The sequence below is a fragment of the Misgurnus anguillicaudatus genome, chromosome 21 (genome assembly GCF_027580225.2).
Source record: "Misgurnus anguillicaudatus chromosome 21, ASM2758022v2, whole genome shotgun sequence".
Taxonomy (NCBI): domain Eukaryota; kingdom Metazoa; phylum Chordata; class Actinopteri; order Cypriniformes; family Cobitidae; genus Misgurnus; species Misgurnus anguillicaudatus.
This window is the reverse complement of record NC_073357.2, coordinates 23,923,933-23,937,650: the sequence shown is the minus strand read 5'-3', so window position 1 is coordinate 23,937,650 and position 13,718 is coordinate 23,923,933. Positions and strand designations below refer to the sequence as shown.

Here is a 13,718-nt window from a genome sequence, read left to right as displayed (position 1 = left end):
GGCTGTATAAGAGTGCACAGTATCTGATTTCACATTTAACAGCTTTCTCCCAATATAAAAAATATACATCCTATTATAATAATACTAAGTAAATAATATAGTAGTTTTAATAAATATTTTTAAAGTCTGTTAATAGCCTAAATCCCGTGACAGGGCTAGACGTCCATATCCAGAAACCATTGCAAAGTCTCTTTGTTTCTGCAATTGAAAAGACAAAACATGTAATTCTATACTTTCGTTATTTTAAAATTAATTTTAATATTTCCTTGTTTTTATTTAATTTATAGATTATTTAGTGTTATCTGATTAAACTATTTGTGGGTTTTATTCCCCTGCGCATTTAGCCATTTTGCACCCATGTTCTGCACCTATTGATTCTGACTTTATTTTGTTTTTATGTTTTATTAATTATAAAGGTAAATTCTGATCTAATTTAAGTTCTGTAAGTTTTGGATTGCTTTTCGTTGTGTCGATGTTGCGCGGTTGCATGCTGTCACATTCAACTTAGCCGAACGTGCTAGGTGCTCTGCGTGATCATATTTAGGCATTCATCAAACGTAACATCAAAAAACTGATTTTTTTCGACAAGTATAAGTTTTAAAATGTATTTAAAAAGGTTGCTTAACTTGTCAAAAGTTGAGCTACAAAACAGGTAAGCCGTTTTTGTGAATACAGAGATGATCAAAATGAAAGTAAGCAATCAGATATTTCTGTGCAAAATAATAAAGGATATATAGTGTCTATAAAATCCTTAATTTCAGTGTTTTTTGGTTATAAATGGACCGTTTATAGTAATTGTATATAAAGCTTGTTTTTTATAATTTACAGTAACAAATTATATGTAATTTCTCGTCTTTTATTTCCTTGCCACGCTAAATCTCAAAATGAAACGATCGCTGAACTTAGCCGTGGCTTCCGAGGCAGAATCTAATTTGTTATTTATTAGATTTAGTTATCAAAAATGTTTTGTGTAATATCTTTGTGTGCTGTTCTGTACATCTTGGCTTTAAAATGTTACGAGGAATCATTTAATGAATGTATACACGTTGTCTTTCATATTAAGATAAAAACGCGTCCTCAGTTTAGTCTTTGTTCATCACTTGAAACGGCACTTTTGGTCACTTTATCAGAAAGCTGTCTGTGTTGCCTTCAGAAATGCAATAATGGATATTTCAGACAGAAATTTTAAAAAGCTCACTAATGATTGCAGGGTAGCCTATAGTAAGTGAGAGATTTTCTGCGCAGGAACTGCATTCACGCACGGACATTCAAAGCAAAGCGATTAAGCATAATTTTAAAGGGAGTATCAACTTTTTATAAAATGCGGCAGTTATTTTTTTCCGGCAACTCGGGGCCCTTCCCAGCCCGAGGCCCTGGGCTTAAGCCCAGGTAAGCCCATGCATTAATGCGGCCCTGCCCACAACAAAACACAGGCTGTCTAACACAAGACACATAACATAAGAGCGCATTAGGCGCCCACAGAGAGGGAGAGAGTTCTTGTGTGCTCTTACTTAATCGTTAAATGGTTTTAAGATAGTTATGTTTAATTAAAAATATACATATTTGTTACATTTCTTATTTCGCATTCAGTTGAGTGCATTTATTTGATTTTAACGTTAACTTATGGCTTCCAACAGGTGTCATATTTTCTGCAAATTTGACGAAGAGTTCACAAAATGAATGTTTTTCAGTTGCGCGTGAGATGGGGGATCTGCTTAATGTGAGAGAGATTACCTGTGAATACACAGGAACAGACTATTTGTTAACCTGAACCGGATGCTGACTTAATCTGCCAAACTGATCCCAAATAAGCTCAATCGAAATGAAAACCGCCCAATCTGGCAACACGGCAGGAGGGTAAAAACGAAACTTCGGCACCCATTCAAATAATTTATTCCACTGTCAGATTATTTAATCGATAAATTAACAGTTCGTTTATTAGTGTAATACGGCACACACTCGAATGAGTTAATTTCAATAAGGCTATGCATTTTTTAAAGGGTTATTAATGTTTTACACTTTCTAAATGCCTAAATTAAAATGAGTGGCAATGTATCACTTATCATTTTTTTTTAAATATTTATGTAAATGTAAATTAGTTACTGTGCAACCCTCGCACTTTAGTGAACGGTGGCCAACATGCATTTAAACAGGTAGCCTGTAAATAAAGGAGATCTTTGTTAGTCATTTACATGTGCCACATTTTCTGCTGCCAGCTGGTGGTGCTATGACTAAATACCTGCATTGAGATAACTCAGTTAAAAAAAAAAATCAAATTTTTGACATACGCACAACCGGCGCAACGTCATAGAATGTCTCTGAACAGGTTCACGCCCACTTTTGGGGGAAATCGCACTAGACGTTCCATTGACTTCCATTCAAAATAGCGGAACAAAGCAACCTTCGTACACAGCCGGCAGGCGTAAACAACCCACGAAATCACTCAGATCAAACACGCCGAGTAACCATCTGTCCACCCTGCCGGCCATAGAGCGCGAAAGACACATCAACACATTTAATTTGGTCAATACAAAAACATGTCTCCCTCACTCTCCCAGCATCAAATTTGTGTAACAACGCTCCCTATTGGCCAGAGGTGTCTTACCCGGACATTAAACACGTACCTCATCAAGTCAACAGGGAAGCAAGTGAATGATTTTACTTCGTATTTGAAAGTTACTTCGTATTTATTTATTATGTCTTTATATTTAGAGTAATGAGTGCACTTTTCCGTCCAGCCATACAACTAACTGGCTTAGCGATATTTCCAGCAATCACTGGATGGCGTTGTTACACAAATTTGACGCTGTGAGAATGAAGGGGACATGTTTTGTATTGACCAGGTTGAATGCGTTGATGTGTCTTTCGCGCTCTGTGGCGGGCAGGATGGACAGATAAATACTCGACATGTTTAATCTGAGTGATTTCATAAGTTATTTATGCCTGCCGGCTGTGTAAAACCGTTGCTTTGTTCCGCTATTTTGAATGGAAGCCAATGGAGGCGCTGCTTTTTTAACCCCCGAAAAGGGGCGGTGACGAAATTTACAGTCAAGTTCCCGGATGTGCCGGTAGTCCGTATTACTTTATAATAAATCAGTAATTTAATAAGACAGAAGAATGAGGAAAATAAATACTAAACAGCCCGGCCCTGTCTATTAACCTAGCTGAATAAATTGTGCAATATTCATAAACTTTGGGTAGAGCTAATAAATAAAGACAGAGAGGGTGTTTATGATCATGATTTTAAGCTATTTGAAAGAGCTAAGTATACTTTGCCATGGAAGTGTGACAATTTATATCCAGTAAATAAACCAGTGATATCATAATGTTATTACATTATTGGCTGCAGTTATTACATTTTTATAGTTTTTTCCCCAACCAAGCCGATAACCAGCCAATAACTTGCGACTACGCGACATGGCAACCAATGCTCACTATGGTAAAACTGTCTTGTGAATTGCGTGACTCCAAGATGGTGTCGCTACCAGAAACCAAAGTTTGAAATATGCACAAAATTGCACGGATTACCCGCAGTAGATTTTTATTAACCCATTAAAGCCATGTGGATAACCTCTGTAAAGGAGGAATGCACTTTTGGGGGGGTTTAAAGTCAGAAGCTGTTTCCTGATTTTCTGCTTTTTTTAAAAGCTTTGAGGAGCAAGGACATTTACTAAAATAACTTCAACTTCAAAAGATGATGGACTTATATATCTCGGATTGCTTGAGAGTGAGTAAACCAAGGGGTATTTTTCATATTTGGATGGAGTATCACTTTAATAATTTTGAGTTGAAACTACATTAATGATTTTGGTAGTCATAACTAGGCCGACAGTGGATTTGTAGTCCTCAGCATGCTTTGCACTGCATTTGAAGAGTACATTTTGAAATTTTAACTAAGAAGAAAGACTTATTATTGTTTAATGTTCATTTATCTTCGAGATTTAGATGATTTTCTGTTTCTTCGAGTTGTATGCTTACTATTGTTTAGAAGAATGATACTTAATATCAGTGGTATGTAATAAATATGTTAAAAAGCTAAATAAATTAAGTATATAAAAAAATATTGACAACTTGACATTAACCAATACATCATAACTTGTCATGACAGCTTGACATTACCAAGGCAACAACTGACCACTTTTTAGCAGGGATACAAATTAAATTTGTCATTAAAATGTCATTAAGTGTTAATACTCTGTCATATAGTTTTATAACCGTGTCATGAATATTTTTCTTCACCTCAACTACAGTGGTACAAATATAATTTGTCATTAAAATGTCATTAAGTGTTAATACTGTCAAATTGTTTTATAACAACGTCATGAATATTCTTCAGTTCATGTTTTTTTTTAAGTTTCCTTCATGTGTTTAAGAAATAAAATCAATCGTTCAGTAATAATACAATTTTATATTTTATTGCATTTGGAGACCAAATCACCTAAAATTAAATGAAACCATACAGCAGTGGGTCCATATCGATGGAAAAACAGTTAATTACATTAAATTAATTGTTTTGTTCGTTTTATCTTCTTTGTCAGAAAATTTTAGAACCCTCTGTGTAAACTGTCCTGTTAGTTGACAGTTTTTTATGTATTGTGCACATACATAAAGTTAAAGCAACACTATGTAGTTTTTCAACCTTTAAATAATGTCTCTAAAATTATTTCAGTGATAGAACAACTTTTAACTGGACAAATTGTACTGTTGCTGCAACCTGAGCAGCCTCCTAGCTGCTACAAGCACACTCTGAAAGTGGCGGTGAAGGGTAGGAAACACAGCCCCGCCCCTCCCCGCAGAAGAGTGTCTCATACAAGGCACTGTTGCGCTTTTCAACCACATGGGGGAGCTGTACGTCATTTTACATGGAAACTTCATGGTGTTGCTTTAAGTATAATATTTTGAAGTGTCTGTTGCGTTAAGGTATTTACAATTATTTGACAGAGTATTAACACTTAATGACTTTTAAATGACAGTTTAATGTAATATTAACCCATAAAGCTAGGTAGGTATCATTATTCTGCTATGTCATGTTTATGACAGATTTATGACAAGTTATGATGTATTGGTTTATGTCAAGCCGTCATAAAAAAGAAATCTCAAACAATGTCATCTTTGCATTAAAAATTACATAATTGAATAAATGACACAATGACAGTGCATAAATTCTCCTTTATATTCATTACACGTGTCGTCATATGATTATAAAGGTGTCTTGTCAGTCTTATGAACACCCTTCAAGTAAAGTGTTTCCTTAAAAATTCCTACCATTCATGAAATAATCAAATTTAATAAAACGCTTTAAATGCATGTGTTGACCTGAAATTTCTTGTCCATATTAAAGACCATATTAATTTGTTACAAATTAATATAATGAATAATCTGTCAAAAATCAAGACAAATCCACACACGTGACTCATTCTTACATATATTTATTATTTTTCATCAAACAAACCAGAAACCCCAAAAATCTATTTACATTATGAATATTCAAACCTTTTCATTTCCAAATAGTTTCTAGTGGCCTTCTTTAAATGTTTGCTTTACTGGACATATTAAGACATCCAACCATAGTATCAACATGTATTATAGTAAGGATGACCAGTTAAAGGGCTCTCATTATACACCAGACTACTCTTTCTTTGGGTCATTCTTTGCATCGGTTAATATGTAGATTACCCTGACATGAATGATGAAAGATCTGCTCTTATTATGTGATGCAATTAATACAGTAGAGTGTTGCATTTTACACAATGGATCTTTAAATATGAGCAAGCAACACATATTGTCATTCGTTTTCATACATATTAGGCATGTCATCCCTCTAATTAACTTATAAAGACAATGTCTTACTAAAATAATCTGTATCACTTTTCTCATCAAATTACAATTCATCATATCTTTATAATACCTGTAGCTGACACTTATAGTATTTCTAAACAACCACTGCTATTCTGGTAAGATAGAAAACATCTTTTTGTTAAACACGACTGACCTGGAAACCATTTTTGCTTTTCATATCCTAATAAATACGGTACATACAAACAAACGTGTTGATTCTAGACTCTCAAATACAGTACAAACTCTGAGCCTATAGCCATACTGATTTAGGTTCAGACTTCACTTCGGTCACAAAGTCAGTCATTATATATCTATAAACATCAACAGTGCTGCTCCAGGAACAGCTTTCCAATCCAAACCAACATTAGTATTAGGAATAAAAAGCAAAAACTGGTTAAATGCCAGGTAGCAATATCTGTAAAGAATTTTATATACTCGCCAATTATAACCAGCAAGTAATTCAGGTCATCAATTACACAGCAAATGATCATGTGTAATCCTAAAATGATCCAGTCTGTATGAGAGGGAATAGCAGGTTCAAAAACACAATGTTGTATGGGGTTCCTTAACTAAAAACACACCATTATGTCATCCAGCTAGTCTCTATGACAGTTTTTTGTTTATCTTTAAGTGCGCCTTCATTGGCTGAAGTGAATTAAGGCATGTCATAAGAAAAACATAATCCAAAACAAACCGGAAAACCCAACAGCTATTATGATAAAGACTTATATACATTATGTACAATGCAGCCAGAGATTAAGTGGGACTGTGTGGAGTCGTATCAGTGTATATGAGGTCGTGTTAGGTGTATGATGAAGGCCTGTATTACAGGTAGTTATTCAACGTGTGTGTGTGCAGTGTTTGCAAAGTCAACCCTGGCTGCACTTGAACAGCACTGTTTGTGCACGTCTGACATCTTACATTTCCAGTCACAGTTCTCTTCCACCAAGGAAATGAAACCATGTTTCTTATGTAGTCCAAATATAGTGCCATGGTTTGAGGAAACTGCCTCTTGGGATCATAGTTCTTGCTGTGCAGTTGCAGACTGAAAATTCCCAAGCTTGGCGTAAAACTGACATGTACTTTTGATAGGTGAGTAGAGGAAGAGAGAAGAGATGCAGATGAACGAAGCAATGGAGACCCTCCATCTTCATCTCTCAATCTGGAACAGCAAAGATCTAATAAAACACAAAAGAGGAAAAGACATTATGCTATTCTGCTGTTTGCTATATGGGTTTTAAAGGGACAGTTCACTTTTTTTTTAAATAAGCTAATTTTGCAGCTCCACCGTTTTGGAATTCATTCAGCTGATCTCCGGGTCTGGCGCTAGCACTTTTAGCATAGTTTAGCATAATCCATTGAATCTGATTAGACCATTAGCATCACGCAAAAAAGGACTTTGCTGTCGTAACATGGCAGCAGGAGGCGCAATGATATTACGCAGTGCCTGAAAATAGTCCCCTTAGTAACTTTCAATAGCAGGGGACTATTTTCGGGGACAGCTTAATATCATGGCGCCTCCTGCAGCCATGTTACCGCAGAATAATGCTGCGTTCCAGGCAGGTTTTTGAGCCTGTGAATTACGACTTCAAAACCACGACTCACAACTCTATGCGTTCCAGGCAGCCTGTAACCCGTGTTTTTACAACCTTCTACCTGTGAAAGTGCACTGGAATGGCCGTCAAACCCGTGACTTCCCACCCGTGAACTCGTACTAGATCGAAGTACTCCCAGTTCAGAGTCGTGACTCGTGGTTTTGAAGTGGTAATTTACGGGTTACAGGTTGCCTGGAACGCAGCATAATTCTTGGATTATTACGCCAGAATAAGAGTATAGTTCCTAGCCATATCTGCCAAGAAAATCGCAACTTTAAATTTTCTCTCGGTCTTAGTACACAATGTAAATACAGAAGAGTCAAGTTTTAAATAGGAAAAATATTGAAACTCTTTGAGCATGATGCTAAATGGTCTAATCAGATTCAACGGATTATGCTAAGATATGCTAAAAGTGGTACCGCTAGACCCGGAGATCGGCTGGATGGATTCCAAAAAGGGTAAAAAAAATCAAGTGTTTAACTCTAGGGGAGCTGGAAAATGAGCATTTAAAAAGAAGTGGAGTATGATCTTTAACTTGAGCTTGAACTTTTTACAGTGCACATTAAAGATGCCAAGGAATGCATTATAATGTTAAATTGTTCTTTAAAGGAAAACACCACCGTTTTTCAATATTTTACTGTTATTACCTTAACAATGAATTAATACATACCTAACTTTTTTGAATGCATGCACTTTTAATCTTTGTACAGCGCTTCTTGAATGTGTTAGCATTTAGGCTAGCCCCATTCATTCCTATGGCTCCAAACAAGTTTTATTATACTTACTCGTGTAACTACTCATGTAACATTCTTTAAATAGGGAAAACATGGAAGTGTTTGCAGGGTACCCCCAGGATTGTCAAACCTAAATTCAAGGCTTTTTAAGACCTTTTAAATACCACTTCAAATGAAATTTAATACCTACATCGCAACCATTCGGGTAGAATAAATCATTTTAAATAACGTAATATACCTCAAATAATTACTATTAACAAGTGTTTGAACATTCATGACAACATGCCTCTGAAAGGCTGAGTCCAAGGCACAAATGGCCTAACCCTTATCTTTACCCAACAATCAAAACCAACAATAGATTTAATAGATTTAAATGTACATTATACATTTATTGTAAATTTGAAAATCCCTAAATCAGGGATGGGCAAATGGAGGGCCAGGGGCCACATGCGGCCCTCCTCTTTATCTTGTGCTGCCCGCCACGTTTTAATACGACCATTATGCTGGAGAAGGTAATTTATGTTAAAAAAAATAGTCTTGTTTGATCCATGGAATAAGCTGCAAACCAAACAATAACACCAATTTTAGGGTATACTTTTTTTTGCTGTTTAATATAGTTAAGATAATCATCTCATAACACTCATCAGTAATGCTCTGAACCAGAACAATACTAACAAACAAAATTAACCATATTATGGCAAATGAAACAAAAACCCCTTATTGGGATACTCAAACACAACAACAAATTAAAATTCAATGCTATTTTGACCCTAAAAAGACAAGAGATCTGTTCACTGCACCAGACAAAAACTGGACACAAGCTCATATATAGATATATTTCTGTTTCTAAAGTTTTCTAATGCTAACTTAGCGTGACAATGTCAATATGTAGCCTATCGTATATATTGCAAGAGAATATTATCTAATTAAATAGTAAACAAAACATATAATAGCTTTAAAATTTGCGTTATTGTTTGCAGCTTATTATTGCATGGATCACACAAGACTATTGTTTTAAATATAAATTACCTTCTCCAACATAACGATCATATTAAAACGTGTCTTCTCTACCTAGATTTACTAGAGACGGATTGTGGAACAGAAGACTGTGTGTGTCACTGATTAAATCAAACAACCAATCACAGGTGCGAGGACACCCGTCATCGTCAATAATTCAATACTTTAAGACTTTTAAGACTCCGCGAGTACGCTGTTTGGTGGCGTCCCTGTTTGGAGCCATAGTAATGAAGGGTGCTAGGCTAAATGATAACACATTCACAAGGTGCTGTACAAAGATTAAAAGTACATGCATTGAAAAAAGATAGGTATGCATTCATTCGTCTAAGTTGAGGTAAGGACATAGTAAAATATTGAAAAATTAATGCTTGGTTAAGCAAACACCACTAAATCACAGCCGGAAAACATCTAGGTATATAAAAAACGGTATCATTACCAAACAGACGGTCTTGTAGCGCTGTGATCACTTCAAGCCAAAGGTCTTAGAACTTCAGCCATGCAGTCAGCAGGTGGTGGTAGAGCTGACAAAGCTTATTGGTTCTTTATTTATCTCCCCCCAAAAAATGTCCTCCAAGTCTTTTTCAGTCATGACATAAACAATTCAAGTCCACAAAAGCATCGTGTTGGCTAGCACCCTGGACCAATCCTTTTAAACATAACGGAGAACGCTGTTTCGAGTAAAACTGTTCGGAATCTTCAAACCGTAAGCAGGCTTGAAAATTGCTTGTTTAATATCAACATTGTTCAGTGAAAATCCATGGGAAAAGTCCAATGTCCCAACATTTCTGCAACATACGTTTTCAGTCTATAGTAAGAGTTTGATTGGTGAAGAAACACCACGAAATTCTCATTCTCGCATGCGAGTTTATCTATGGGTGGCAAAGCGTCCGTCCACGTACAGACAGCGGACATCTCGCGTTCTTGTCTGTGCTCCCCGAAGTAAAGGTTCCTCACAGTATGAAGCAAATGAAAAGTGCATAGGTGAGGGTATCAGGGCAGTGCAAGTCCCTTTTGTTAACTTGGTGGTGGTGATGATAATGACAACCCTTCCACCCTCAAACGAGAAGGCTGGGGAAAACAAAAACATCATACAAAAATAATCAAATATGTTCACACTGTCCAAGGAATTATCTTGCAGATTTGAGGTCATACATAGATCATGTCTAATCTACATCCATCACAGATATGTCCATCTGTCCTCGTTGTCTCTGTTCAACACAGCAAAAAAATAATCCACAGATTTGGGAAAAATGTTAAAGCACTGAATGGATGCATGTCAAAGTACCTAGAGGTCATCTGTGCTGATTTTGCCATAAAGCATTTCGTCTGTCTTGATTCCATCATAAGAAAATTAGCCGAAGGTAAACGAAGAACAGAAGATCAGTAAACGAAAAATTGCCGCTTTGTTTGGACTTTTTTGTTTAAACGCGCCCCTTCGTAATATGAAGGTACATAAAGGAATCCATTCCAATAAATGTGTTCTGGCGATCCAAGTTTGTTTCAGTCAGCGAGTTATATAGGCTGCGCTTATATCAACATGCACGCGAGGGGTCCGATGTCATGCCATTAAATCCCCCTCAACAAAATGATTCGAAACTGCAGAATCGCATAGTCAATCACCACAAAAACGAAGGAAAAAAACATCCACAATGTCCGTGTGGTTTGTAAACAACAAAAACTCCAGTATGGAATAAAATAGCTTTTTGTAAGTTTTCATTTTTTGTTGTCGTCTAAAGTCTGTTTGAACAGGATTGTAGAGGCAGTGTGTTTTTGCGGTAGCCGACGTGAAGATAGTTCAAACTACTTTGATTTCACTCCATTTAATGTCCGCCATGTCGGGATTAATATCCTGTGTTGAGCGACTCCATCTTCACCGTAAATATTTTTTTGGAATACATTCAATGTTTCTCAGAAAGAAAAAAAAGTACAGAAATGCACTTCACAAGGTGGCAACTAAAATCCAAGGAAAATTCAAAAACAAAAAAAGTAGCAGCCCCAAGTGCTCTTCCTTGTAGTCCAATACTTTTAACTTGTTAATATTTATAGATTCATATATATATCACAATAAAATAAAAACAAACACCATCATTGTCATCGACAACAATAATGAACAAGTAACAAAATATATAAACAATTCGTGCACTACCGAGTGCACTTGCACAGTTTGATGCGATCGTTTTTTTTTCAGCCAGAAATAGTCAAAACCTCAGTCACTCGAGAGCAAGAGAGTGGACAGAAAGGCAATGTTAGGTCACATCCTCCTAATATCATACAACATTTTCGTTCATCAAAGCATCCCCAGGCTACACTGAAACTGTACAGATAATGAGCTAGGCTCTTGGTTTACAAGCATGAGAGGTGTGTCTCGCACAAAACCACACCCTCTGTTAAAAATAATGTCTCAATGGCAGCAATGAAGTATAATCATTTGCCCTTTAGTTCTTAGGCACACATGTGGGGACAGAAAAAAATCAAAAAACACAATGTACCACACAAGTTATTAGATCTTAAAGGTACAGACATTTTAAACAAGATGATGCTAATGATGTTCATAAACCTCACAGAGGCAACGATGAGGCGGCGGAGACAGGAAGAAGGACTCGCGCTCGCCGCCATGAAAAATAAGAGTGCTGGTTGGCATAAAAATGGGCTAAAGCTTTTGTGTTTGAATCTAGAGGTTTTTCTTTGTTGGGGAATGAAGGGCTGGTGAAAGAGGATGTGTTGTGCCGTTGCCCCTCTCTCTCTCTGCCTTTCATTCATTCATTCACTCGCATACAAACACTGCACATTCACAAGAGGAGTAATACACACAGTTTCCCCATATAGAAGTGCTCACATCCACACATTCGGTTTACAAAATACAAAACAATTCACTCCAAAATGACAAAATGGCCTCTTTTGATCATACGTCGAAGCGATAAAAAAAAATACATTGTGCAGACTGGTATGTTTTGAATGCGCACACTCTCATCTTTCGGACAAACGCGCGTGAATACACACATACACAGGCACGCGATCACAAAAATATTTATCATCTCTGTAATATCTAACGCATTTCTTTTTTTTTCTTTTTATCTTGCATTTTATTTGAGTGCAAATCTTCAAGTTTTATAATCAACATTTTTTTAATAGCTTTGTTTTTTTATAGAAACTTTATATATTTATATTTATATATATATATATAAAACAAAACAACAGTGTTTGTCTTTAAAGAGAGGATGTTTTTTTTTTGATAATGTCTGAACTGAAACACGCAATGGTCCCCCAATCGCCACTGTTACCTCCCAGTACAAACTCCAGTTCTGGTTCAACACATTCACACACGCGCACACAGAGTATACGTATGTGGTAATAATTATGAAGCCTACCACATACATACACGTGTAAATCTTCTCAAAAAGAAAAAAAACGACTATTCAAATCTTAATAAAGTGCATTAGTCTGAGTGTAAGGTGCTTAATGCTGTAAGTGCCAGAAGTTTACCATCCCCGCCACACACAACACACAAAAATAAATGTACACCTGTTCCCTTCCCTGTTAAATTACATTCTTCTGAAACACCGCCCCCCTCCCGCAAAACTGATATCTTACTCCTGGCTTACACCCCCCCCACCCCCCCAATCCACTCAAAGCAGTGCACATTCGACTTGCGGAGTCTGATTAGGTGGACCCGCGGGTTTAAAGGCCTCTTGTAGCTATTGCTGTGGATTCAGTAATCCTCGACCATTTCCATCTCATTAAGAACATACCGATCAGGGCCACCATTAAAGTACCCTAAAGAGAAAAAGACAGACAGAATGATATATAAAGTTAAAAGCATTCATCTTTAAATTCGAAGGAGGACAGAAAATTTATAAACTGAGACTACAAAAATGATTGTGTGTACATACGCAAGATTCGCTAAACACAGGGACAAATGCATGATACAATACTTGACAGAAACAGTGCGTGAGAGGAATACAATGAAGCAAGAAAATTACCCAAGATGCTTGGGTCAGTGTGCGGCATCTGTTTTCTCTTCAACTTTCCTGCTTGATCATAAACCATGCTTCCCTTCCCAGAATGCACTGCTTGAAACATAGACTGCAGGGCACTGGGGTTCATTCCTCGTACAGTATCCTAAAAACAAAGATAAAACTTGAGCATCATAAACGACTATAAAATCACTACCAGGTTGAAAAGTACAGACAACGCTGGAATCAGGGTTCCCACACCTTAGTTAACTTCAAATTCAAGGACCTTTCAAGGACTTTCCAGTTTCAATACCCTCAAATTCAAGGACTAAATGTGGAGACACATTTCAAGTGAGAGCAAGGTAACATCGTGTTACCTTTTAAGATACATTGTTACAGTTCCCTTTCGAGGGAACATGCGCTGCGTCACTGCGGTGACACTTTGGGGACGCCTTCAGGGGTAAGTGCGTCTGAATGTAAATATCAAATTCAACCAATGGTAAGGCTTAACGACAAAGACAGGTTTACGTGGGAGCCAGGAAGTATATCGCTATCTGAAATATTGCCAAAGACGGTGTTAT

At 36.7% G+C, this 13,718-nt stretch overlaps 1 protein-coding gene across 8 annotated transcripts in view; it reads right to left on the bottom strand.

Annotated features, from left to right (window-relative positions):
- Nucleotides 1–5,413: 5,413 nt before the first annotated feature.
- Nucleotides 5,414–13,718, bottom strand: part of gigyf1a (GRB10 interacting GYF protein 1a) — a 38,895-nt gene continuing 30,590 nt past the window's right edge. For all 8 annotated transcript variants that reach the window (XM_073859877.1, XM_073859879.1, XM_073859878.1 and 5 more), the window contains 3 exons: nt 13,165–13,303; nt 9,621–12,958; nt 5,414–7,016 (listed from right to left, as the gene is read on the bottom strand). In XM_073859877.1, coding sequence (XP_073715978.1) covers nt 12,894–12,958; nt 13,165–13,303 — 204 coding nt within the window. In that variant the 3' untranslated portion in view covers nt 5,414–7,016; nt 9,621–12,893. The remainder of the gene's footprint in view (nt 7,017–9,620; nt 12,959–13,164; nt 13,304–13,718) is intronic.